Source organism: Chiloscyllium punctatum, chromosome 25 (assembly GCF_047496795.1).
Source record: "Chiloscyllium punctatum isolate Juve2018m chromosome 25, sChiPun1.3, whole genome shotgun sequence".
Classification (NCBI taxonomy): domain Eukaryota; kingdom Metazoa; phylum Chordata; class Chondrichthyes; order Orectolobiformes; family Hemiscylliidae; genus Chiloscyllium; species Chiloscyllium punctatum.
In genome coordinates this window covers 40412555-40439331 of record NC_092763.1, presented here as the reverse complement: position 1 = coordinate 40439331, position 26777 = coordinate 40412555, and the positions used below count along the sequence as shown (strand labels likewise).

General features: G+C 39.7%; 1 protein-coding gene and 1 non-coding gene across 7 annotated transcripts in view; both read left to right on the top strand.

The window, feature by feature from the left end:
- The window catches only part of LOC140495881 (probable E3 ubiquitin-protein ligase MID2), a 389997-nt gene that overhangs the window by 342229 nt on the left and 20991 nt on the right, over nt 1-26777 (top strand). For all 6 annotated transcript variants that reach the window (XM_072595110.1, XM_072595112.1, XM_072595107.1 and 3 more), the window contains 4 exons: nt 504-599; nt 9341-9448; nt 22058-22206; nt 24862-24989. In XM_072595110.1, the coding sequence (XP_072451211.1) occupies nt 504-599; nt 9341-9448; nt 22058-22206; nt 24862-24989 (481 nt within the window). The remainder of the gene's footprint in view (nt 1-503; nt 600-9340; nt 9449-22057; nt 22207-24861; nt 24990-26777) is intronic.
- trnas-aga (transfer RNA serine (anticodon AGA)) lies at nt 9947-10028 on the top strand. Its single transcript has one exon. It is a non-coding gene; the product is annotated as a tRNA-Ser (tRNA).

Sequence of the window (26777 nt, the reverse complement as noted above, 5' to 3'; positions counted from 1 at the left end):
CATCTACCTTCTTTGAATTTTAAGGATTACATTAAATCCAACTGTGTGTGGATTGAGTGGCATCAGGAGTTAGCATCTCCTTTGAACTCAGAATATTTTATCTGGACCCCATTGTTGAGATTTAGCTTTCCTTCTCTCTGCCATTACTATGATCCTAGATCTCAAGTTTAAGCCATTTTGACCCAGCTTGCAAGTGAACAAGTTTCCATAGCACATAACAACCCTTGTTAATATCAATCACATTAACGAAGAAATGTCTTTTTGGTGCAGGTAAAGGGAAATTCTTATGACTTTGGACTAATGTAAATTACTTGTAACGAATAGTAGATACATTTTTATCGATAATTTTTTTTTGATTATGGATTTTTGTTTTAAACCATGACCCAGCATGCCAAAAATGAGTTTACCAATACCCTTCAGCTTGACAACCATACAAAAGCTAATATGAAAGGACATGACAGCACCTGAAATCTCTTACAACTAATTCTTGTCTTGTACTACAGCAAGCATTGGAAACTAATCTTGCGAATTTGGTGAAGAGGAACACAGAGTTGGAGTCACAGATGGGGAGACTCATTCAAATCTGCCAACAGGTGGAGGTGAGTTCTTTCTTTATGCTGGCAGCTTACTTAGCTGACCTCACTGAGATACAAGTTAGTGCAAAGAAGTGATTTGTGGACTTTCACTGCAGCATTCTATACAGCAGTATTGGAGATTGAAAACAATATTTAGATTACTGACTCATGGTTTGTTTCCTTATTAGTTTAAAAGGTGCTAATTGTCATCTTGTAGAGAATAAAGACTTAACAGGAAGTCCTATATCTTCCTAAAGAAGAAAATTTATTGCTAACAAGTTGAGGTTTCTAGGAGACAGAATGAACCCCCTATACTTTTTTAAATAGAAAATGTTGTTTGAGTGAATTTATAGAAGGACTCTGTCGAATTCAGAGACTGCATCTCAATTTAAATGAAAATCGGAAGTTGATGTTGAAAAAAAATTGTTTTAAAAACACTATGAAATTCAGTAATTTATTAGCAATTTGCAAAGAAGCTGAATTTATCAGAAAAACAATTTTGAAAGGTTGGTCTGCACAATACAGTTAGAAATCGCAAATAAACTCTAAACCGTTCTAAACAAATACTGTTTTATACTAACTAACTGCTTCATAACTACTTCAAAGAGAAAGCAAAAAAAAATGCTCCTTCATGATATGTCATTATAATGGTCAATAACAGAATTTCATCTTTCTCCAATCTATAGCATTACCTAAGTGGTATTAAAACAGTTATCCTTGGTTCCCTCATAACCCTGTCACATTTTTAGGTGTACTGTACTGTGGGCAATAGCCTAGAATGTAATTAAAATACTAACGCTGAGATATTATAACATCTAGTACAACCTGTGACTCGAAATTTCTTTATACTTAGCATTTTAAAAACTTCTACCTGGCTTTGGGAATTGTTGTCACTTAATGCCTATTTCAAATTGTCCTTGAACTGTGAGACTTGCTCGGTTATTTCAGAGGACAATTGAGAGTCCACCACATAGCAGTTCATAGTCACACATCAGGTAAGGACTGCAGATTTCCTTTCCTAAAATACATTAGTGAACCAAATGGATTTTTACAACAATCTAGTAGTTCAGTAATGTTAATGAGACAAGTATTTCTAGATTTATTAATTAATTTAGTTAACATTCTTTCCAGTTGCCATGTGAAAATTGACCACCTGACTGTAAAGTATTATTCCAGCTTCTGAATTAGCAGTCCAGTGATATTGCCATTATGTTACCATTTGCCCTTAACTTGCCTAAATCTAGAATGCACCATTTAATGAAGTTTGCTTCATTTAGATGTACACTAAATATACCAAACAGAAGAATGTTTTATCCAAATCATCTTTGCATAATTATGCTTTGAGGTTTATCAGCTTGGCTCGATTGAGAACATTCAGAGTTCTGTGTTGAAATTTGTGTTTTCTGAATTGTACTCCAGGACTTCAGCTCATAACTAGGCAACAACATAATACACTGTACTGACAATTACTGAATGAGCGTTTATCTTTTTTATCCTTATTCCAGCACCCTATCTGCTGTTCCAGTAATTCATACAAACATTGAAGGTGCATTGGCACTCTTTGCAAATGAATATGACTATCTCCTGTTGCATTGGCCTATTTTTTTCCCTTGCATTCAAAGTCAGATTGTTTGTTTATCATTTCATTGCACTTATGGGATCTTGTGTGAAAGATGACTGTCACATTTGCTTATATAACAGCTCACTACAAAATAATTTACTGAATAAAAATTGTTTTAGTAACTTGCAATGTAAAATACTATGTAAAAGCTTTGATTATTTTCTTATTGATTGCAAATGGTTTATCAATAAAGAGCTTGTGATTAATTGTAACTCCTCCCCCTTACAACTATATCAACATTTGATATATTATCTACAGGAAAATTCTCACTTTAGAGGACTCTGTCTAAATTGAAGGTATATACACCTTCTATTTATAGACATCAATTCCAAATTCTCACTCTGACGCTATCTTTATCAAAATCATTTGCGCTGCTTTATAAAGGTAAACTTAATTACACAGCCAACACATGATCATGACTGTCAGCAGCAATTCTAAACACACTGTCTATAACTTTGAATGTTTATGGAGGTTACTCACTTAGTGTTTAAACACTAAAAACAGAACCTTCCTTGGCTTCTGTACAAGACACCGAGCTCTTCCTTCCTTTACAGACCGCTTGCCATCAACAGTCTAATTAGAGAAAGGTTTTTCTGTCTTTCTCAGCTGAATGCAGTGCAGCTTCTGATTCTTAAAATATAATAATAATTCCAGTTGGTAGTTTGGTGTCTCCAAAAGCACAAAAAGCACATACAACTCAATGATAAAATGTAGTGCAGTCTCACCAAGGCCTAAAACCCATTCTCATCACTTGCTGACAGAATCATGGTTGTGAGATACAGAGACTAGGATGTGTTTGGAGTTCAGTTCTGGTGTTTTATAATCAATACCTTGGGTATCATTACATGTAAAATCATCAGGCTATATAGATATTGATGTGTAATCCCCGATCCATTTACATTTCAGTAATTCTCCAAAAAATGATGCCTGAAGTGATGAATTTGTGTGCAAAATCTTGGATTGAGTTGAGTGAGACTAAGTGATCAAAGTATGATCTCCCCCTACTGGTTGAGAATACTTGAAGAACAGTGCAAGGTCCGCTTTGCAATTAGTCCTTACTATATAAAGATCAGAAAATGTTCACACAGTTCAAGGAAACTTTACCCTTTACCTGATACAAACTATATATGATCAAGACTTTTTCTACATCACACTTTGTAATGATATAGAAACATAGAAATGAGCCAGACCCAACTACCCAATAATAATTCATCTGGTCAGTCCCAAAGCTCAAATGTCATGTTCTTGTCTGTCTTATACATCTGCATCATTTTGTACATTTCTTAATTTCTTGCCATATACATACACACCAAGTACCATCTTTATCACTGAATAAAAATCAATAGTCAAAATCAGCCATACCCTAGGCATGTCATTGTCAATAACAATTAATCTGATTTTTCTTATTCCCAGAACAAAAATCATTAGACATTTCCTTCTGCGAAAGAACTATCTCTTCAAAAACACAGAACATTTGACAAGCAATGCACAAACCAAACCTTGAAAAGAATAACAAAGATGACCAGCTCTTTGGAGCTTCCAGAACAGACCAATGCGGCTACTGATATTTTTCTTAAACGGCTATAAATATTTCTGACAGTTATTGCACCTGGAAAGAGTTCATAAGATAAATCGACTGTTCACATCTATAGCTGGCTGTTGACGTTTTATAACACAAAGACATTGGTACATTTGTTTTGATGATCACTGAGCAGCTTGTGATCTTTTTAATTCAGTCTTTCCAAAAGTGTGAATGGACCCCCTTAACGACCAAGCCTTTGTGACTTTCATGGTTTTGATAAAGAAAAACAATTGCTTCTCTAGTTTCATTGTGTGCAGATTTAGAAGTATTTACCTGAAAATTAAAATTAAACGTTCTGTTGCTAGATAACCGTCAAAACCCGTGACCTGTTATTTGTAGGTTTATTTCTCTGTCCTTGGACCTCAGTCGTTAACGATGCTTTAGCAAAGCTGCATGATCTATCTCCATACTTCACCCTCTCAAAAGAGGTACATCTGCAGTTGCTGAGGTCTGTCCAGTTATTTCAGCCTCTGGTATTTCTTCTGGCCATACACAGCTTCAACTGAGACCCTGAGCAAGCAATTCTCAGTTAGCCTATTCAGAGGAAGATAGTGCCTGGTGCTTTGATTTTGTCTTTCTACAGTCACAGATCGCGATATAAATTCTGTGAAATCAATTAACTATCACCTTTATGTAAAAAGGATGCACAAGTCATATCCCTTGACAAACAAAAGGATTACCTTTTAAAGATGTTTTCATTCTCTTGACTGTTAAAAAACATTAAGTGCTATAATTGGGGTTTTGGTTTGAAGAATGGCTAAAGCAAAGAGTTTGGACATCCCAAAAGCCCAATAAATACTAACTTATCTATATTTTCTGTTATCTCACTTCCTCTTTGCAAAAGTCAAATGTGCAAGCTGAAGTAATTCTAGAACAGTAATGGTTTCTGGTAACCTATGAACTCCAATGGGGATTTTGCTAGGATGTTCAATTTAAAGAGAACACCATTGCCAATTCTGAGCCAATTGGGACACAGCACAATTCCAGCAAGGACTGTAAAACAGTTACCAGGATTGAAACTCTAGTTTTTTTTCTCCTCCCTGATCCTTAACATAATACAGGAAGTCGCTCATTAATGGGTGAGGAGCAAATGTCGATACACTTTGAAATGTATTATTCTATCCCCATACAGTATTTAGAAGATTGGAGGCTGCCTCCAATCCTCAGCTGAATCTGGTGGTGATTGACTTTTCTGCTTTAATCACAAACTCTGGTGATGTTTCCCAAATTGCTAATTCAAAAAATTCTCCACCATCCCCATCCCTTGATTCTATACTCTATAACACATTCTCTGTGAAGTACCTTTATTATGTAAAAGTTGTTTTATAAATGCAAGATACCAGCAATTTAATCAGACTATTTGCTCAACTGCAATAAAAACTTAGTTATGAGATTATTGCATACACTTTTTATCTCAAATGTTGATTTCAAATTCAGTTTATATAGATGGACAGAGAGTCTCTTCTGAATTTCTCCAGAAAAGATTCTGTGTTCTTATGATAACAGGTCATCAACCTGATAGTAATTCTATTCTACAGATGCTGCCTGACACATTGCGGATTTTCAGTATTTTCTGTTTGTCTTTCAGAGTTCCAACATCTGGACTGTTTGATTCTTATGTTGGGATTGTACTTGCAATGGATTTGAACTCACCCATCCAGTTGTCATTATGCAAAATCATGCAGCAGAAAACTAGTCTTATTTGTAGTGTAAAATTAGCCTTACTCAGGCTAAAGGATGGAAGCAGTTAAAGATTGAAGTGTCACACTAGTGTGGGAGAACTGACTTAACAGAAGATGGGGCTACCCCAGGTTGAGTTTTTAAACTGCATCTGTGCAATACCTGAACAAATAGTACTTTTTTCGTGGTGTATTTGCTGGAATAAAGGCAAGCATAGCTATCAGCAGTGTTTTTTTCATTCTGTTAGATGTCAACTTACTCACCAACCCACTTGCCAAGATCATGTGTCAGTCAGCTCAGTAAGTTTCTCTATTTACCACAGGCCTTGACAGTAGTGTTCCAGCTCACTAGAAGTTGCCAACTTGTGGATTCTAGAATTAGAACTAGGTTTATTGTTATGTGTATTAACGTTACAAAAGAACAGGAGTACAGTAAAAAGTGTACAATGTTCCCAACACATGGTACCATCTTAGGTACAAAGTACCTCGGTACAAATCTTGGTTACAAAAAATAGAGAAAATAAAGAAAAAATTACACTACATTACAGATATAAATAAGTTAGGAAAATAAGAAATAAAGTTAAAAAGATGGACGCCATTGGGCAAAGCCTACGCTTCAGTCAATCCAACAATTAGAAAGTAGTTCCACTAATTTTGTCTCTTGGGGTGGAGATCTTTGAGAGTGGATGATCAATGAGATTGGAGGTGAGGTGGTGACTTCCAGAGACCATCCCTTTGTCTCCTTTCTGGACCAGCTATTGCTACCAGCTTGGGGCAGTTGGAGACCTCCAGACCTGAACTTGGCCAGCAGATTGCCTTGGCTATTGAGATAGGAAAGCAGGCACTTTCTCTCCTGCTGGGATGTGAGAATCGGTGATCCCACCTAATCCAGAGTCAGCTTCACAAATTATTCTCCATCCTTAGCATCAGTATCACCTCCTCCAAGAAAGGGAAATTTGTACCTTGCTTCCAGTTATAATTTTTGAAAATATTTATTTGAGTTTGAGTGTCCTTCAGACTTGAGGCCCTCAGAAAGATGATAATGATCTTTCTTCTTGAATCTCTGCCGTTTGTGTCATGGAAGTGCTCCCATTAAGCAATTAGACTGGAAATTCCAGGATGTTGATCTAACAATGAAGAGACCACAATTATATATCCACAACAGGAGAGTATGCGTATTGGAAGGAAAGTTGACGATGGTATTGCGATGCAACTACTGTCTTTGTTCATTTGTTTGCAGGGTTTGCTGGTTTAGGAGGTGCAATCAATGAAGCCATGCTGAGTTGCTGCATTTCAGCCTATACATGATACACACCATGTATATGTCGCCACAGCATGCCAGTTGTTGAATGAGTGGGTAGCTTACGCCAGTGGATATGAGCATTTTTTTGCCTCATTGCATTGCCTCAAGTTATGTTGATATGGAGGTGCCGGCATTGGACTGGAGTGGACAAAGTTAAAAATCACGCAACACCAGATTATAGTCCAACAGGTTTATTTGGAAGTACAAGCTTTTGGAGCATTGCTCCTTCAGGTTGCTAGTGGGGCAGGATCATAGGACACAGAATTTATAGTAAAAGATCAAAGTGTCTTCCAACTGATGCAATGTATTGAACAAACCTAGATCATTGTTAAATCTTTAATCACTCAAAGGGGTTGCAGGTTTCAATTCATTAATTTGTAAATCCCAGAACTACTTTCAAGTAACAGGCCCGAGATAATGTAAGGTCTTATTTTAAGAAAAGTGACATCTCAGCTCAGACAAAGCATTAAAGGTGTGAGGTTGGAGTCCAAGGGTGTGATGCTGGAAAAGCACAGCCAGTCAGGCAGCAACCGAGGAACAGCAGTGTCGACATTTCAGGCCTAAGCCCTTCATCAAGAATGAGCTTGTGGGCCAAGGGGGTTGAGAGATAAATGGGAGGTGGATGGGGCTGGGGGAAGGTAGCTGGGAATGCAATAGGTAGATGAAGGTTGGGACTGAAAGTGATATAGGTTAGATAGGTGGAAAGGAAGATGGACAGGAAGGACAGTGCAAGAGGGTGGTGCTGAGTTGGAAGGTTGGGACTGGGATAAAGTAGGGGGGAGGGGAAATGGGGAAACTGGTGAAATCTACATTGATCCTGTGTCAGTCAGTTCAGTGAGTTTCTCTATTTACCACAGGCCTTGACAGTGGTGTTCCAGCTCACTATAAGTTGCCAACTTGTGGATTCTAAAATTAGTTGGAGGGTTCCAAGGCGGAAGATGAGGCGTTCTGCCTTTAGGTGTCTAAGGGTTAGGGTTTGGCAATGGAGGTGGCCCAGGACCTGCATGTCCTTGGCAGAGTGGAAGAAGGATTTGGTGTTCAGCCACAGCGTGATGGGATTGGTTGGTGTAGGTGTCCCAGACATGCTCTTTGAAATGATCCTCAAATTGGCGTCCTGTCTCTCCAATGTGGAGGAGACAATATGGGGCGCAACATGTGCAGTAGATGATGTGGGTGGAAGTACAGATAAATTTCTATCAGATGTGGAAGGATCCTTTTGTGGCCTTGGACGGAGGTAACATGGGAGGTGTGAGTGCAGGTTTTGCACTACTTGTGATGGCAGGAAAAGGTGCCGGGAGGGGAGGGAGGGTTGGTGGGGGGGGGGGGGGCGTGGACCTGATAAGGGAGTGGTGGAGGAAATGCTCTCTCTGAAATGCAGATAGGGTTGGGAAGGGAAATATATCTTTGGGGTCTGTTTGTAGGTGGCAGAAATGGTGAAGATCGATGGTGTGGAAGGTGAGGACCATGGGAGTTCTGACCTTGTTGCAGTTGGAGGAGTGGGGTTGAAGGGTGGAGGTGCAGGAAGTGGATGAGATGCACTGGAAGGCATTGTTGACCACATGAGAAGGGAATTTGTGGTCTTTGAAGAAGGAAGCCATCTGGGATGTTCTCTGGTGGAAATGGACCTCCTGGGAGCAAATGCAGTGGAGGCAGAGGAATTGGGAATAAGGAAAAGCATTTTTACAGGAGGCAGGGTGGGAAAAGGTGTGGTCCAGGTAGCTGTAGGAAGCTGAGAGGTTAGTCTGTCTATATTTCAACCTTGAGTTGGACTGGTTATATTTCCAAAGTAAGAATTGATAAAATGTCACATGGACTGACTGTGCACTTGTTGAACAAAATCAAATTTATCTGCAAATGTGAATTCACCCCATAGACTTGCATGCAGATTTGTATTTTGCAGCTGTATTCTATTTTGTTCAAAAAGCACACAGTCTGTAGGCAGTCAGTCCATGTGACATTTTATCAATTCCTACTTTGGAAATAGAAACAGTCTGACTCAAAGTTGGGATATAGACCGACTCTAACCCCACATCTTTAATGTATTGTCTGAGCTGAGTTGTCACCTTTGTTATAAAACCTTAAGTTATCTCGGGACTGTGACGTGAGAGAAGTTCTGGGATTTACATGTTAATGAATTGAAACATGCAACCCCATTCTAAGTGATTAAAGACTTAACAGCAATCTAGGTTTGTTCAATACATCGCATGAGCTGTATGACACTTTGATCTTTTACTATAAATTCTGTGTCCTATGATCCTGCCCCAATAGCTACCAGATGAAGGTGCAGCACTCTGAAAGCTTGTACTTCCAAATAAACCTGTTGGACTATAACCTGACGTTGTATGATTTTTAACTCAAGTAATGTTGAGCTCCTTGAGTGTTATTGGAGCTGAATCCTATCCACACTCGAGGGAAAGCAGTATATTCAAACTCCATGCATTAACATCATTAGTGAATGTAGACAAAGCAAAGAAGTTATCAATATCAAATATATTTGCACAAAAACTGGAAAAAGCAGCTTGAGAGTCAGTGGTCTTGATAAGAATAGATGACTGTTCCATTGATTGTATTTACTAACAGGTAAACACTGCAATACAAGAGAACAAACTAAAAGAGGAATGTGATGAGCTGATGGACATTATTAGGCAAAGGAAGCAGATCATTGCTGTGAAAATCAAAGAGGGAAAGGTAGGTGTTTCTATTAAGATTTGTTTTTAAATACAGTCAAGCAAAATCCAGGCTGTTGTAATCAATCTCCTTTCTGTGGTTCACAGTGAAACACTGTAAGCTCAATGTATTAACAACTAGCTCAAGTAATGAACTCAACCAGAAAATTGACACTTTCTGCTTTAATTCTTATCTTTCAAATCCTCTAAAGAACTGCTGAAAATCATGCTCTTCAATACGTGATAAGTATATCTCACAAATAAGACTTTTTATGTCTTAACTTATTTTGAAGAAAATGGGCAGAATTCAGTGTAACTGTTGCAAGTCTAGTCTATCAGTTACAGAACCCATAAAGAACTTGTGTTACTTCTGAAAGTAGGATCTGACTGAATGAAGTGCTTGTCAGGCATGTGATAGGCTACCCCCAGGATCGAAGACCCTGAGGTTAGAATTCCTACCCATTGAGACTACAGCCAATCAAAGGCTGGAAGCCTCCATTGCCAATTGTACTGCTAGCCTGTAGTCATGGCTGAGTGGTTAAGGCGATGGATTAGAAATCCACTGGGGTTTCCCCACGTAGGTTTGAATCCTGCTGACTACGTTATGAATGACTTCCTGCTGGACGAATTTTCGCTCAAAGTTCAAGAAGCCTACTTTGCAAACGAGGCCAGTAATTTGATTAGACTTGGGAAACTCTAGTTCTTCATCAGAAATGTACCAATTGTACTGCTACCTTTACCAATCCAGTGGCTTCACCAGAAATCATTGGTGTTACCTGGACTCGGATGAATTTAGGGGTGGGGCTGGGTATTAGAGATTGCAGAAGAAAGTGTTAGAAAGCAAGGGCATGGGTTGACTTTCTGTGGTTATTCCTCCCAGCTTCAAATTCTACTGGAGGCTTTCACAAGGTATTGGAAAGCTGCAACTCTCTTGTTTACTGTCAAAGGCACCACTAAATTGCATTGGTCTTTGGATGAATATTCTAGGTGTTATTTCCAAGAATAGACAAGGTTGGATTTAATACAGGCCAACATGTAGAAATGTGATGTCTGGGCCCACATAATCAAAGAAGCCATATATCAGCTTAATAAAATCCATCAACTGCTCAAATGTATTATTGAAGTAGACCAATCAAGCAAGCTCCCTATCTAAATGTATTAGTTGAGAAATCTGCCAGTGAGTTTCTACTAATAACTGCCAAAAGTATTAGAAGTTCACCGATTCAATACACATTTGAATTCCTACAGCTACACTAACTATAAGTTGATCTTATTGGTAACCTCCTGCATAAAGCCGTAGCCAACTAGAAGCCATGAGATAAGGCACATTAAAACTATCCCGTATGATAATATCTATTCTGATCAAATCATCACTAAATGAATATCACACAATCTCATGAAAGGGCCTAATTCACTAATTTTGGCTGTGTGCAATGACCTACCACACATTATCCTGAAAGGGGAAGGTGTCTTGAATTTGAACAACAGATGATGCTAGCCATCTTATGCTGCTTCTTTGTAGTGAACCCATGAGTGGATTTTTCCACGATTAGGATGCTTCTGTCAAGCCAAAAAGATGTTTTGCCTACTGCATAATGTGATATTTGTCAGATATGTAGGCCATATGTCCCAATGACAGGTGGCTTATATCAAATAACATGGCACTCCGTGAGTAGAGCGCTGATTTTTCTCGATCGGCCCATGCTTGCAGAGCATAAAATTATATTTCTACAATTTGATATGATTCAGCCGTTATGCCCCTGGCCAAGTTGCACTGGCATCTACCTGACAATGTGGAAAACTGCTCAGGTATGTGTTGTATACAAAAGAGAAAATAAATCCAATGTGACCAATTATTGCCCCATCAATCCACTTTCAATCATCAGTAAAGAGACGGAAAGGGTTGTCAACAGTGCTATTATTGCTCAACAATAATCTACTTACTCACTGTGCTCAGTTTCCACTAGGATCACTCAGCTCCTGATCTCATTTCAGCCTTGGTTCAAATCCGGACAAAAGGGGTGAATTCCAGAGATGAGATACAAGTGACTGCTCTTGATATCAAAACCACATTTTCCCGAATGTGATATCAAATGCCAAATAAAACAAGAGCTAATGATAATTGGGGTAAAAATCTCCTCTGATTGGAGTCATAACTAGGTAAAAGGAAGATTTTTGTTATTGTTCGAGGTCCATCGTCCCAACTCCAGGACATCTCTGCAGGAGTTCCTCAGGCCCAACCATCTTTCAGCTGCTTCGTTCATTTCCTTCCCTTCATCATAAAATCAGAAGTGGGGACGTTCAATGTGCAAATTTCACAATGTTCAGCACCATTCATGGCTCCTCTGATGCTGAAGCAGTCTGTGTCCAAATGCAGAAAATCCTAGACAATACTCAGGTGTGGGTTGATGGGTGGCAGGCATTGACCATCTCCACTGAAAGAATCTAACTATAGTCCGTTAACATTCAATGGAATTGCCATCATTGAATACCCTACTATCACAGTCTTGGGATTACCGTTGACCAGAAACTGAACTGGACTAGTCATTTAGATGCAGTGACTACAAAAGAAAGTCAGAGGCTAGGAATTCTGCAACAAGTAACTAGTCTCCTAACTCCACAAAGCTTGTCTACCATCTACAAAGCACAAGTCAGGGGTGTGATGAAATACTGCTCACTTGCCTTGATAAGTGCAGCTCCAACAACACTCAAGAAGCTTGACAATACTTGGGACAAAGCAGCCTGCTTCATTAGCACTGAGTCATAGAGATGTACAGCCTGGAAACAGACCCTTCAGTCCGACCCGTCCATGCCGTCCAGATATCCCAACCCAATCTCGTCCCACATGCCAGCACCCAGCCCATATCCCTCCAAACCCTTCCTACTCACATACACATCCAAATGCCTATTAAATGTTGCAATTGTACCAGTCTCACCACTTCCTCTGGCAGCTCATTCCACCCTCTGTGTGAAAAAGTTTCCTCTTTAGGTCTCTTTCTTTTTTCCCCTCTCACCCTAAACCTATGCGCTCTAGTTCTGAACTCCCCTACCCCATTGAAAAGACTTTGTCTATTTATCCTATCTATGCCCCTCATAGTTTTGTAAACCTCTATAAGGTCACCCCTCAGCCTCCAATGCTCCAGGGAAAACAGCCCCAGCCTCTTCAGCCTCTCCTGATAGCTTAAATCCTCCAATCCTGGCAACACCCTTGTAAATCTTTTCTGAACCCTTTCAAGTTTCACAACATCTTTCCGATAGGAAGGAGACCATAAATGCAAGCAATATTCCAACAGTGGCCTAACCAATGTCCTGTACAGCCGCAACATGACCTCCCAACTCCTGTACTCAATATTCTGACCAATAAAGGCAAACAGACCAAACGCCTTCTTCACTATCCTATCTACCTGCGACTCCACTTTCAAGGAGCTATGAATCTGCACTCCAAGATCTTTGTTCAGCAACACTCCCTAGGACCTTACCATTAAGTGTATAAGTCCTGCTAAGATTTACTTTCCCAAAATGCAGCACCTCTCATTTATCTGAATTAAACTCCATCTGCCACTTCTCAGCCCATTGGCCCATCTGCTCCAGATCCTGTTGTAATCCGAGGTAATCTTCTTTGCTGTCCACTAAACCCCCAATTTTGGTGTCATCTGAAAACTTACTAACTATACCTCTTTTACTCGCATCCGAATCATTTATGTAAATGATGAAAAGCAGAGGACCCAGCACCGATCGTTGTAGCTCTCCACTGGTCACAGGCCTCCAGTCTGAAAAGCAACCCTCCACCACCACCCTCTGTCGTCTACCTTTGAGCCAGTTCTGCATCCAAATGACTAGTTCTTCCTGTATTCCATGAGATCTAACCTTGCTAAGCAGTTTTCCATGGGGAACCTTGTTGAATGCCTCACTGAAGTCTATATAGATCACATCTACTACTCTGCCTTCATCAATCCTCTTCGTTACTTCCTCAAAAAACTCAATCAAGTTTGTGAGACATGATTTCCCACTCACAAAGCCATGTTGATTATCCCTAATCAGTCCTTGCCTTTCCAAATACATGTACATCCTATTCCTCAGGATTCCCCCCAACAACTTGCCCACCGGTCAGTCTCACCAGTCTATATTCCCTGGCTTGTCCTTACCACCCTTCTTAAACAGTGGCGTCACGTTAAAAAACCTCCAGTCTTCCAGCACCTCACCTGTGACTATCAATGATACAAATATCTCAGCAAGAGGCCCAGCAATCACTCCCCCAGCTTCCCACAGAATTCTTGGATACACCTGATCAGGTCCTGAGGATTTTTCCACCTTTATGCGGTTCAAGACATCCAGCACTTCCTCCTCTGTAATATGGACATTTTTTTCAAGATGTCACCATCTATTTCCCTACATTCTATATCTCCCATGTCCTTTTCCACAGTAAATACTGATGCAAAATACTCGTTTAATATCTCCTTCATCTCTGCGGCTACACACAAAGGCAGCCTTGCTGATCTTTGAGGTGCCCTATTGTCTCCCTAGTTATCCTTTTGTCCTTAATGTATTTGTAAAAACGCTTTGGATTCTCCTTAACTCTATTTGCCAAATCTATCTCGTGCCGTTTTTGCTCTCCTGATTTCCCTCTTAAGTATACTCTGACTGCCTTTATACTCTTATGTGGATTCACTTGATCTATCCTCTTTATACCTGCATCCACAAAAATTTATTTCTTCCACCACTAATGCTCTGTTGTAGCATACACCATTTACAAGACACTGCAGAAATTCACCAAGGATGCCTTACACAAGCAGTGTGGTACTGGAAAAGCACAGCCAGTCAGGCAGCATCCGAGGAGCAAGAGAGTTGACATTTCAAGTGTAAGCTCTTCATCGGGAGCAAAGAGATTATGCTTGAAACGTAGACTGTCCTGGTCCTCGGATGCTACCTGACTGGCTGTGCTTTTCCAGCACCACACCTTTTGACTCTGATGGGCAACATCTGCAGTCCTCACTTTCTCCTCCTGCCTTGGACAAACCCATGACTCCAATCATCTAGAAGGACAAGGTCAGCAGCTGCGTGGCAACATCACAACCTGTAACTTCCCCTCCAAGTCACATCATTCTAACTGAGAAAAATGTTGCTGTTCCTTTAGAGATGTTGGGTCAAATTCCTGGCACTACCCCTCTCTAACAACATTGTCAATATATCTACAACAAATATTTCCAGAAGACAGCTCACCAATACCCCTCTCAAAGGCAACTACAAATAAGCAATAAAAGCAATAAGCAATGTCCACATCCCATTAAATAATTTTTAATAAGTTGTACACTGTTTATGAAGAGCTTCTGACAACAAGGCTTCCAAATTTAAATTGTAATTTCGCAAGGTTCCCTTTTTAATCAGTGATGTAAGGTTTCAGCTTTAAAAGCATCTCGGTTATTGAGTTTGCTCTTCTGCTGCAGAAACTTTCCCTTTTATTTTCTTTGGCTCTGTCTTAGAAGATTCCATTATAAGCATTTTGAAGTTTTTTCGATCCTTGTTCCCAATGGATTTAGATTCAAAAGTTCCAATTGTGGTACAGTTAAATTTAAAGATAGGCTGCCGCATTCTACTCAAACATTAACAATATTTTTGCAGCTAATATTTACCATTTCAAATGACTCCTTTACACCACTATCATCCTTCTCCTACTCCCTGCTGCTCAATGGAATGAGTATTCAATATGTTTGAGTGTGTAGAGGTTGTTTGATAGATTGAAATAATCAAAGTTGATCCAAGCAGAATAAATGTGATACATAAGCTGTGCTTGATGCCCAATTCAATATATATTTCAGGATGCTTCAAGATCCAAGCAAAAAAAAGTCATAATTAAAAATCACTTTTATTGGAAAATGTTGGACCACATATTTTCATCTGAAAGTATGAGGGTCTGTGATCCTGAACTTCATACTAGGATTACCCTGAAATCTACTAAGCATCATGTGTATAAATATAGCTAAAATATTGAGAAGTCACATTTCAGTTCAACACTGATTACTACGCGTGTCAATTAAGTTCAATTTTTACAAAGGGAGTCTTCAGAATTTATACAGTTTTTTTGCTGTTGTATAATAGATGAATTATGTTCATGGAAATCCGGGGTCCACCATGATGACAATATAAATTGTTCCCTCACAACTGTGCTGTTGAGTGCTGGGTATTGAGAAAAGCTGCTTATAACCTCTAATCACTACAGGACAGATACTGACTATAGCCACGTTTTAATCAGATGATCAGGGGAGATAGTTGGAAAATAGAGCAGAAAAGAAGTGATTTTGTCCATGTTGAATTTCGAGTTATGTTAGGTCCGGACTATCAGGTGGAGAGGAAATAATGAGACCCCCTCTCCACTGCTTCCCTCCTACCCCACCCCGTTATGGTCACACAAATACAAATAAGCACTGACTTCATAGAATGTCTAGTGTGGAAGTAGGCCATTCAGCCCATCAGGTTCACACTGACCCTCTGAAAAACATCCACTCAGACTCATCCTCCTACACTATCACCTTGCATTTTACCACAGCTAATCCATCTCATCTGCACATCCCTGGACCCTATGGCCACTTTAGTGTGGCTAATTCATTTTTGGACTGTGGGAGGAAACCAGAGCTCTCAGAGCAGACTCTGGAAGATGGTACATACTCCACATATATGATCACCTGAGGCTAGAATCACACCTGTGTTCCTGGCACTGTGAGGTAGCAGTGCTAACCAATGAGCCAATGTCCAGCCCTTGCTACATTCCTCATTATAGAGTCATAGAGATGTACAGCATGGAAACAGACCCTTCGGTCCAACCCGTCCATGCCGACCAGATATCCCAACCCAATCTAGTCCCACCTGCCAGCACCTGACCCATATCCCTCCAAACCCTTCTTACTCATATACACATCCAAATACCGCTTAAATGTTGCAATTGTACCAGCCTCCACTACTTCCTCTGACAGCTCATTCCATACACTTACTACCCTCTGCGTAAAAAGTCTTTTATATCTTTCCCCTCTCACTCTAAACCTATGCCCTCTAGTTCTGGACTCCCCAACCCCAGGGAAAAGACTTTGCCTATTTATCCTATCCATGCTCCTCATAATTTTGTAAACCTCCATAAGGTCACCCCTCAGCCTCCAACGCTCCAGAGAAAACAGCCCCAGCCTGTTCAGCCTCTCCCTGTACCTTACATCCTCCAACCCTGGCAACATCCTTGTAAATCTTTTCTGAACTCTTTCAAGTTTCACAACATCTTTCCGATAGGAAGGAGACCAGAATTGCATACAATATTCCAACAGTGGCCTAATCAATGTCCTGTACAGCCACAACATGACCTCCCAACTCCTGTACTCAATACTCTGACCAATAAACATAAGCATACCAAACTATCCTATCTACCTGCGACTCCACTTTCAAAGAGCTATGAACCTGCACTCCAAGGTCTCTTTGTTCAGCAACACTCCCTAGGACCTTACCATTAAGTGAATAAATCCTGCTAAGATTTGCTTTCCCAAAATGCAGCACCTCACATTTATCTGAATTAAACTCCATCTGCCACTTCTCAGCCCATTGGCCCTCTAGTCTAGATCCTGTTGTAATCTGAGGTAACCCTCTTTGCTGTCCACTACACCTCCAATTTTGGTGTTATCTGCAAACTTACTAACTGTACCTCTTAAGCTCGCATCCAAATCATTTATGTAAATGACAAATAGTAGAGGGCCCAGCACCGATCCTTGTGGCACTCCACTGGTCACAGGCCTCCAGTTCTAAAAACAACCCTCCACCACCACCCTCTGTCTTCTACCTTTGAGCCAGTTCTGTACCCAAATGGCTAGTTCTCCCTGTATTCCATGAGATCTAACCTTGCTAATCAGTCTCCCATGGGGAACCTTGTCGAACGCCTTACCGAAGTCCATATAGATCACCTCTACTACTCTGCCCTCATCAATCTTCTTTGTTACTTCTTCAAAAAATTCAGTCAAGTTTGTGAGACAAGATTTCCCATGCGCAAAGCCATGTTGACTATCTCTAATCAGTCCTTGCCTTTCCAAATACATGTACATCCGTTCCCTGGCTTGTCTTTACTGCCCTTCTTAAACAATAGCACCACATTTGCCCACCTCCAGTCTTCCGGCACCTCACCTTTGACTATCAATGATACAAATATCTCAGCAAGAGGCCCAGCAATCACTTCTCTAGCTTCCAACAGAGTTCTCGGGTACACCTGACCAGGCCCTGGGGATTTATCCACCTTTACCCATTTCAAGACATTCAGCACTTCCTCCTCTGTAATCTGGACATTTTGCAAGATGTCAACATCTATTTCCCTACAGTCTATATCTTCCATATCCTTTTCCACAGTAAATATTGATGCAAGATATTCATTTAGTATCTCCACCATTTTCTGTGGCTCCACACAAAGGCCGCCTTGCTGATCTTTGATGGGCCCTATTCTCTCCCTTGTTACCCTTTTGTCCTTAACATATTTGTAAAATCCCTTTGCATTCTCCTTAATTCTATTTGCCAAAGCTATCTCATGTCCCCGTTTTGCCCTCCTGATTTCCCTCTTAAGTATACTCCTATTTCCTTTATACTCTTCTAAAGATTCACTCGATCTATCCTGTCTATACCTGATATATGCTTCCTTCCTTTTCTTAACCAAACCCTCAATTTCTTTAGTCATCCAGCATTCCCTATATCTACCAGCCTTCCCTTTCACCCTGACAGAAATATACTTTCTCTGGATTCTTGTTATCTCATTTCTGAAGGCTTCCCATTTTCCAGCCATCCCTTTACCTGCGAGCATCTGCCTCCAGTCAGTTTTTGAAAGTTCTTGCCTAATACCGTCAAAATTGGCCTTTCTCCAATTTAGAACTTCAACTTTTGGATCTGGTCTATCCTTTTCCATCACTATTTTAAAACAAATAGAACTTATGGTCGCTGGCCTCAAAGTGCTCCCCCACTGACACCTCAGTCACCTGCCCTGCCTTATTTCCCAAGAGTAGGGAAGTTTTGCACCTTCTCTAGTAGGTACATCCACATATTGAATCAGAAAATTGTCTTGTACACACTTAACAAATTCCTCTCCATCTAAACCTTTAACACTATGACAGTCCCAGTTGATGTTTGGAAAGTTAAAATCCCCTACCATAACTACCCTAGTATTCTTACAGATAGCTGAGATCTCCTTGCAATTTTGTTTCTCAATTTCCCTCTGACTATTGGGGGGTCTATAATACAATCCCAATAAGGTGATCATCCCTTTCTTATTTCTCAGTTCCACCCAAATAACTTCCCTGGAAGTATTTCCAGGAATATCTTCCCTCAGCACAGCTGTAATGCTATCCCTTATCAAAAATGCCATTCCCCCTCCTCCTCCTCTCTTGCCTCCCTTTCTATCCTTCCTGTAGCATTTGTATCCTGGAACATTAAGCTGCCAGTTCTGCCCATCCCTGAGCCATGTTTCCGTAATTGCTATGATATCCCAGTCCCATGTTCCTATCCATGCCCTGAGTTAATCTGCCTTCCATGTTAGGCCCCTTGCATTGAAATAAATGCAGTTTATTTTATTAGTCCTACCTTGTCCCTCCCTGCCCTGACTGTTTGACTCACTTCTGTTCTCAGCTGTACCCGTCTCAGTTCGATCTCTTTCCTCACTATCTCCCTGGGTCCTACCACTCCACCTTACTAGTTTAAATCCTCCCAAGCAGTTCTAGCAAATCTCCCTGCCAGTATATTAGTCCCCTTCCAAATTAGGTGCAATCCATCCTCCTTGTACAGTTCACTTCTACCCCAAAAGAGGTTCCAATGATCCAAAAATATGAATCCTTCTCCCAAACACCAGCTCCTCAGCCATGCATTCATCTGCTCTATCCTCCTATTCCTGTCCTCACGAGATCGTAACACTGGGAGTAATCCAGATATTACTATCTTTGAGGACTTCCTTTTTAAATTTCTGCCTAACTCTCTGTAGTCTCCCTTCAGAATCTCAACCTTTTCCCTTCCTATATCGTTGGTTCCAATGTGGACAATGACCTCTTGCTGGCCCCTCTCCTCTGTGAGAACATTCTGCACCCTCTCTGAGACATCCTTGATCCTGGCACCAGGGAAACAACACACCATTCTGCTTTTTCTCTGCTGGCCACAGAGACATCTGTCTGTACCTCTGACTACAGAATCCCCTAGCACAATTGATCTCTTGGAAGCAGACGTACCCCTCGTTGCATTAGAGCCAGTCTCAATACCAGAAAATTGGCTATTCGTGCTACGTTCCCCTGAGAATCCATCACCCCCTACATTTTCCAAAACAGCATAACTGTTTGAAATGGGTATATCCACAAAAGACTCCTGCACTAGCTGCCTACCTCTCTTACCCTTCCTGGAGTTAACCCATCTATGTGACTGCATCTGAGATTTTCCCCCCTTTCTATAACTGCCATCCATCACATACTGTTGCTGTTGCAAACTCCTCATCGCTTCTATTTGTCTCTCCAACTGATCCACTCGATCTGATAAGATTTGCATCCTACAGCATTTATGGCCGATATAATCCACAGTAACCCTTAAACTCTCTTTAAACTCCCACATCTAACAAGAAGTACATATCACTGCAAGGGCCATTTTTGCTCCTTCACAGTCTACAGAAAATAACACCGTCTTATTCCTCTACAAAACACTGCACCAGGTTAAATTAATAGCTATGGCTTATATTTTAAGTTTAATCAAGAAACTTATCTCCAAAAACATATAATCAAGAAAGAATCCACTATACTCACTACTGCAGCCTTTCTCTTGGACAGACTTAAAATAACGATTAACTTATCTGATTCTGTGCTATGAACTTCGCCCAGCAGTTCCTCCAAGATTAGTTGTGAATTTCACTGTTTGTTAATTTTCCCAGATGCACTCCAATGTCCAGCGATACACGAATTCAAACAGCAAAGGCAGTAACTGTGCAGGTTCTCTCTCTCTCTCTCTCTCTCTCTCTCTCTCTCTCTCTCTCTCTCTCTCTCTCTCTCTCTCCTGCACTGTCCTCACCATGTCTGCTCACTCTTTTAAAACTGCTGATGTTTTGACTTTTTTTTCCCAAAGTTCCAAAACGATGCAACAGCATATAAAACAGTAATTGTTGCTCCTGGAATTTGAGGAAATTCTCTCCAACACCTAAAATACCTCAAAAAAAAGAGCAGCTCTTACAGCCAGAAATTTTTCCCATCCTCCGTCTTGTACTACCCAGAATCCAATGAGTTGGTCTGCCAAATGATGCTGAACAGAGAAGCATGCAGTGACATTTTTACTTTCCTATACAATGCAATTCTAATCTTGGTTTTACATTTTAAGAACTCTGAACAGGATTCTGATATTCTGCAATAAATTTTTATAGTGATTTTTATTAAAACCAGTCACGATATAAAAGGGTTGTTTAAATGCAATAAAGTTACTTCAGTGCTGTCATAAAATTATCTTCGACTTGCCAAAGCACCCTCCTGAGTGCAGTGATCAGTTAATCAATGCTTATGTTGTCCTCATATTTGGAGATGCCAGTGTTGGACCGGAGTGTACAAAGTTAAAAATCTCACAACACCAGGTTATAGTCCAACAGGTTTAATTGGAAGCACACTAGCTCCGAAAGCTAGTGTGCTTCCAATTAAAACTGTTGGACTATAACCTGGTGTTGTGTGATTTTTAACTATGTTGTCCTTGGACATCATTTTTTTTAAGACATACAGCATTTGAAAATCATCACTACACAAGAACTACTCAGACAAGGATTTGGTTTCCTCAGTTATGTTCAAAATATTTGTGTTACTTTCTGTGTAGCTGGGATTTACTGATTAGTTGCTTTTTTATAGCAATTCCATATCTTCAGAGATGTAATCCTTGTATTGCAATGCTTGGAGGGGAATTTTCAGCTTTCCCATCTCCATTTTTCCTTTCATCTTCTAAAATAATATGCACACTGCCACTGACAGATCTTCAGTACCTTTGTTTTTATTCTCAGCAATCATGTTAATAGGCTGTCCAAATGTGAAGTTGAGGGCTGATATCACAGTCAAACTATTTTCTTTCATCAGAAAATCCATGCATTAACTCAATCTAGCATATCAATGATCAATTCCTTTTATCCTGTTCCATGTTTAAGAGCATTGAATCTAATTGTAGTTAACTTTGTGGCAATTCTTTTGAGAACTTAATTTAGCATAGAACCTAAACTGAACCTGGGACTCCCCCATGTTTAAGAATTCTTAGTTTCACACTGATTATTGCATTTGTAATCTAAACATCAATAAATAGATTACTTTTTCACTATTGGGAGAAAGGAATTTTATTTCTGCCCTTATTTATTTTGACCTCATTTTCCAACTCAATTATTTTAATGGATTTAAAATCTTGAGCACAAAGAATTGGCCAAAGAATCTTAGCCAAAGAATCTTACCCTATAATTTACACTAAACCCATTTTTATTCTTTCAATCGTTTATAATCATATCAAACAAAAGATTGGATATGGCAAGATATGGGCTTTTTCAAAAGCAGCTCAACGCCATGAGTAATAAGTTTGCATGTTCAAATTTTAAGCCTTGTTTATTTATCATCTTTCTTTTTATCTGTTCCTTATCAAGGTTATGAAGTTGAGAAAACTAGCACAGCAGATAGCAAATTGCCGGCAATGCTTGGAGCGGTCAGGGTCTCTCATCAGTCAAGCAGAACACAGCCTGAAGGAGAATGATCATGCACGCTTTTTACAAACAGCCAAAAATGTAACAGAAAGGTGGGACAGACTTGCTGAGAATATTAGTCATTCTCTGGTTCAACAGACAGTCTATATTTATGTATTAAGCATGAAGAACATGACTACCCATATATTGTAAAAGACAATTTCTCTGGTTTACTGAACTCATCTCCTAAGGCTGATGACTCGTCTATTAATCCAACCCCAGCTGAAATCAGCTTAATCCTTAAGCATTTGGTTTATGTAGCTCAGATCAACATTGTGCAAGGCGCAGCCATGAATCTGTTGATTGTGAATTATTTAGCTCCTTCTGTTTTATTATTTTAAAGTGAATAATTAATGATAAAACTTTATTTTTGGCATATAATATAATTCAACAACTTTATAGAATGTATCAGTCAGGATTTGAGAAGATATAAGTTTTTCTGGGCTTTAAGTGATCAATTGGTTTAATTTTTCATAAGGGATCAATGGTTATGGCAAGTAAATAATTTGGACAAAGGCATGTCCGAGAGACCAAACTTTACATGCTACTATCACATAAAATTCTTAGTTTCTGAACTCTGTCCTGCCAGTTGACTCGGGTGCAATTTTAATTGAAAATCATGACGTTGATTTTAGGAAAGGTTGGCCTGGCTGAATTTTCTTTCTTAGTTTTAGGAATTGAAACCAGCAACTGTGCCTCTTCCATTATCCTTGACGTGATCTGCTAATGCAGCTTTGACTGTATGGTTCAGTTTTATAATGGTGCCCGGTTTCCTTTTGAGCTACCAAAAGAAAGGAACTCTCATTACATTTTCTCAATTCAAGATGGCAAATTTGCATCACCAAAGACTCCATATGCAGGAGATTTCCTACAATATCTGTAGGCCACATTGTGAAATACGGGTGCAGTAAAGGACATTTTTCAAGTAGACTGTTAGAAGTTGAACATGCCTTTTAAAAGTAATTCCACATTATGATATATTTTCAAGAATTTTAATCTTTTGGTTTTGTCATTAATTCCTATATTTCTGCTGGCAGTGGTCTGTGACTGCAAAGTTAATGCAGGAGGACAGCACACAATAGCTCAGTAACTCAGGGACAATATTGCAATAGTAGTAGTGCCTTCTAGCACTAAGTATCACAGAAGACCAGACCTTGCTATTGTTTATGTAACTATAAACGTTTCCATAACATCAACTGCAAAGATTTTTGCAAAGCAATCCCATGTTTCTTGGTATCCAGCAGAACCAATTACATTTTTCATTGAAGATAATTATATTCTTATCACTGGCAATGTCACATGATGTTTTTGAAAATCTCAAGTTTGAGAAAGGGCCTTCAGCCAACTGTAGTTGATCCTTCCAGTACCCAGTGCTTCCAATCCAGCACATATGAACAATCCTTTTGGTCTTTGTTCAGAATTCTGTTCAAAATATTTATCACTTGAACCACCAGCTTTAAATTTACAATTGACGAAGATTGGTTTCAAACCTCTACTTCTAGTTCATGGCTTACTATGAAATAATACTGGAGTTACTTTATGTAGACATTATTACTTGAAATAACTCAAGGCTTGTAGTGAAGTTTTTTTCTGGTGTGTAGAGCTCAGAAGTCTGTAATATTTGATATGGTTCTCCACTTCATACTAGGAATCGGTAGTGTTGCTTTCCTTTGCATCTGTCCAATAGATGGATGTTTGTTTGTGACAGAGGGCTGGATATTATGTACCCTAACTCTGTGTTTTCGGTGGTGGGAGTTGGGTATAAAATAGGGAAGAGGCTCAATAACACCACCTTCTCACCCACTCCTGAGCTCTCCACTTGATATGGAGGATGAGTTGGTGCTGGAATCAGCAGCCCATCCGCCATATGTGGATAAAAAAACTAAAGGTTAGCTGAGCTTGGTAAAAGATTGATAGAACCCAATATTACCCTTCTCAGTCCTGAACATGATTGACATAAGCAGCCAGTTGGGAGTGGGATGTCCTTTTTCTCAATTTTTTTAAAAATACAGGGAGGAGAGGAGCTGAGCACTATCTTTGGTGGGAGTGCTTTGCATTGTTTGGTCACTCTCCCCAAAGTTAGTGTCCCCCCTTCCTCTCCCTCCCATTTAACTCCCCACCCCTGTCCCTTCAAACCCAAAACTGTCTGAATCTATTCTGAAGAAAGGTCACTGGACCAGAAACATTAACTCTGCTTTCTCTCCACATGTGCTGCCTGACCTGCTGAGTTTCTCTAGCAGTTTCTATTTTCATTCAAGGTCTGTTCATTTGCAGCCAACAATCTTTCTGAATTTTCTCTACATCGTCTGAAATTAATGCTGACTACTGTTCTACTTCTCCATTCTAGTATTCTATTAATCTTTAATCGCTCCTTCATTTTGTGTAGATATTGAAAATGACCAATCCATAATGTGCAGTTTTCTGCCTTTTCTCACTGTGCTAATTCAATTCCATTCCATATCTGGCTTGTGTGTGCTAAAATGCTACCAACCAAACAAGTTTGACCTTCAAGAGTTGGGAGAAGCAAATGTTTTTTTTATTCTATTGAAAACAATATATTTTAATCCCTCAACGGTTTTAAAATAATCTTGATGACAATGAACAATGAGGCCTAAAGTTTTCCAATACTTTAAAAATTCTTTTACAATAAAGTACTACTTCGATTATTCTCTGATTCTTGAAAATTAATGTCTCTTGTGCTTTGGCAGGGTTGCTATGGCAACAGCATCTTCTCAAGTTCTGATTCCAGACATTAACTTGAATGAAGCTTTTGAAAATTTTACCTTGGACTTTTCAAGGGAGAAGAAATTACTTGAAAGCTTGGACTATCTTACTGGTAAGAATGTATGAACAATGGTGAAAAGTTTCTTTGGCATTTGTTATTACCCTATGAATATTCTGGTAGTAGGTCTCTAGACAGACACCTTTCTCTGGAATTAAGTCACAGGAAGGTTTTGGGGTTAAACTCTGTAATGTTGGGCTAAGGCCTCTAAGTGATCTTTAATTGGTGATCTTTAATTGATCTTTAAAAGGTCTCAATTAATGGCTGGGTAGGGAGGTTGGCCATACCCCTTCTCACCCAGAATTTATTTCTGGTAGAGTTGGGAATATATCTGGTAGGAATTCACTGACACAACTTCATAATTAAGTGCACGCTACCTACTATATTGCCACCTTTTGAAACACGAGATGCAGCTTTTATCTCCATGCCTTTTCCCTCTATAGATCATTCAGAGGATATCCATGTTGACTTAAACCTTAAGCTTTGACATCCTTTGCCACCTCAAACCTACCACCTCCATTTCATCATTTAAGGATTTTGAGTTGAATTTATTTCAGAAATGCATGTTGGTTTTGTTCAAAAGCCCAATTCGTCAAACATTTCTTATAAAGTGACTCATCATAACATTGACTTTCAATTCAATTACTTAAATGCTTCACATTATCAGAATGGGGAGCAGATGGAGTGAATAGCTGGTGGTAGAAATGAGAGTAAAGATCAATGAGGTGTGAAAGAATGATGAAAAAAGGTTGAGATTTAACTTTTTATCTGCATATATGAAGATTTGAAACATGCATGCAATTTCAACTTGGGTAAGTTGAAATATACGTGCATGGAGTATGGCTATGGCATATTTGAGGACACAGCAGAAGCTGTCTAATATATTTGATAGCACTTTGGGTTGGAAACACTTCCTCATGATTATAAATATACAGCTCCTCCATAGAATCATAGGAGCTCTAAACCGTAGAAGCAGGCCATTTTGACCGTCAAGTCCACACCAACCCTCCGAAGACGTGCCACTCACATTCCCACACCATCACCACCGCCCTATCCCTGAAACCCTGTATTTCCCATGGCTAATCCACCTAGCTAGCACATCCCAGGATACTATTGGAAGTTTTGCATGGCCAATCCACCTAACCTGCAAATCTTTGCACTGTGGAAGGAAACTGGAGCACCCGGAGGAAACCCATGCAATCACAGAACGAATGTGCAAACTCTACACATACAGTTGTCAAAGGCTGGAATCTTAGTCCCTGGCACAGTGAGACAGCTGTGCTTTCAGATAATCAGAAAAACCAGGAACTAATCTTAATGGCTGAATCTTTACCAATTTTAGTTGAGTTCAGTCTCTGAATTACTCCAATCAAGGAGTTACACATTGACTTGCTACTGACATAATCAACTTCACGCTCTGCTGAGCTCAGTAACTTCTGTTTATATCCAGAATAAAATCTGGAAACTGAATTACAACATTTTGGTGAATTTTGCAGACAATGAGCCAAGGCATGCACCAAGATTACAAGGGATTATTGTAGCTGTAAGTGTAGGAATGGTCTGAGGGACTCAGTCTAAAGCTTTTAGTTCAACCAGCTTTGATGTATGATAATTCAGCTGCTAACCAGGTGGCACCAGATGACATGACATCACCTGCTTGTGTCTATCAACCAGTACTCTCTCAAAATCCCTGTTGACATGCATTTAGGTAAAACAGGATGTACAGTATACTGTTGATTATCTCTTAAGGGCTTGGAATAAGCTTTAAACTGGAGTGCCCCTTTGGATACAAAACATAGTTGAACCTGCTGTAATTCAACTTCATGGGAATATTTTCTTTAT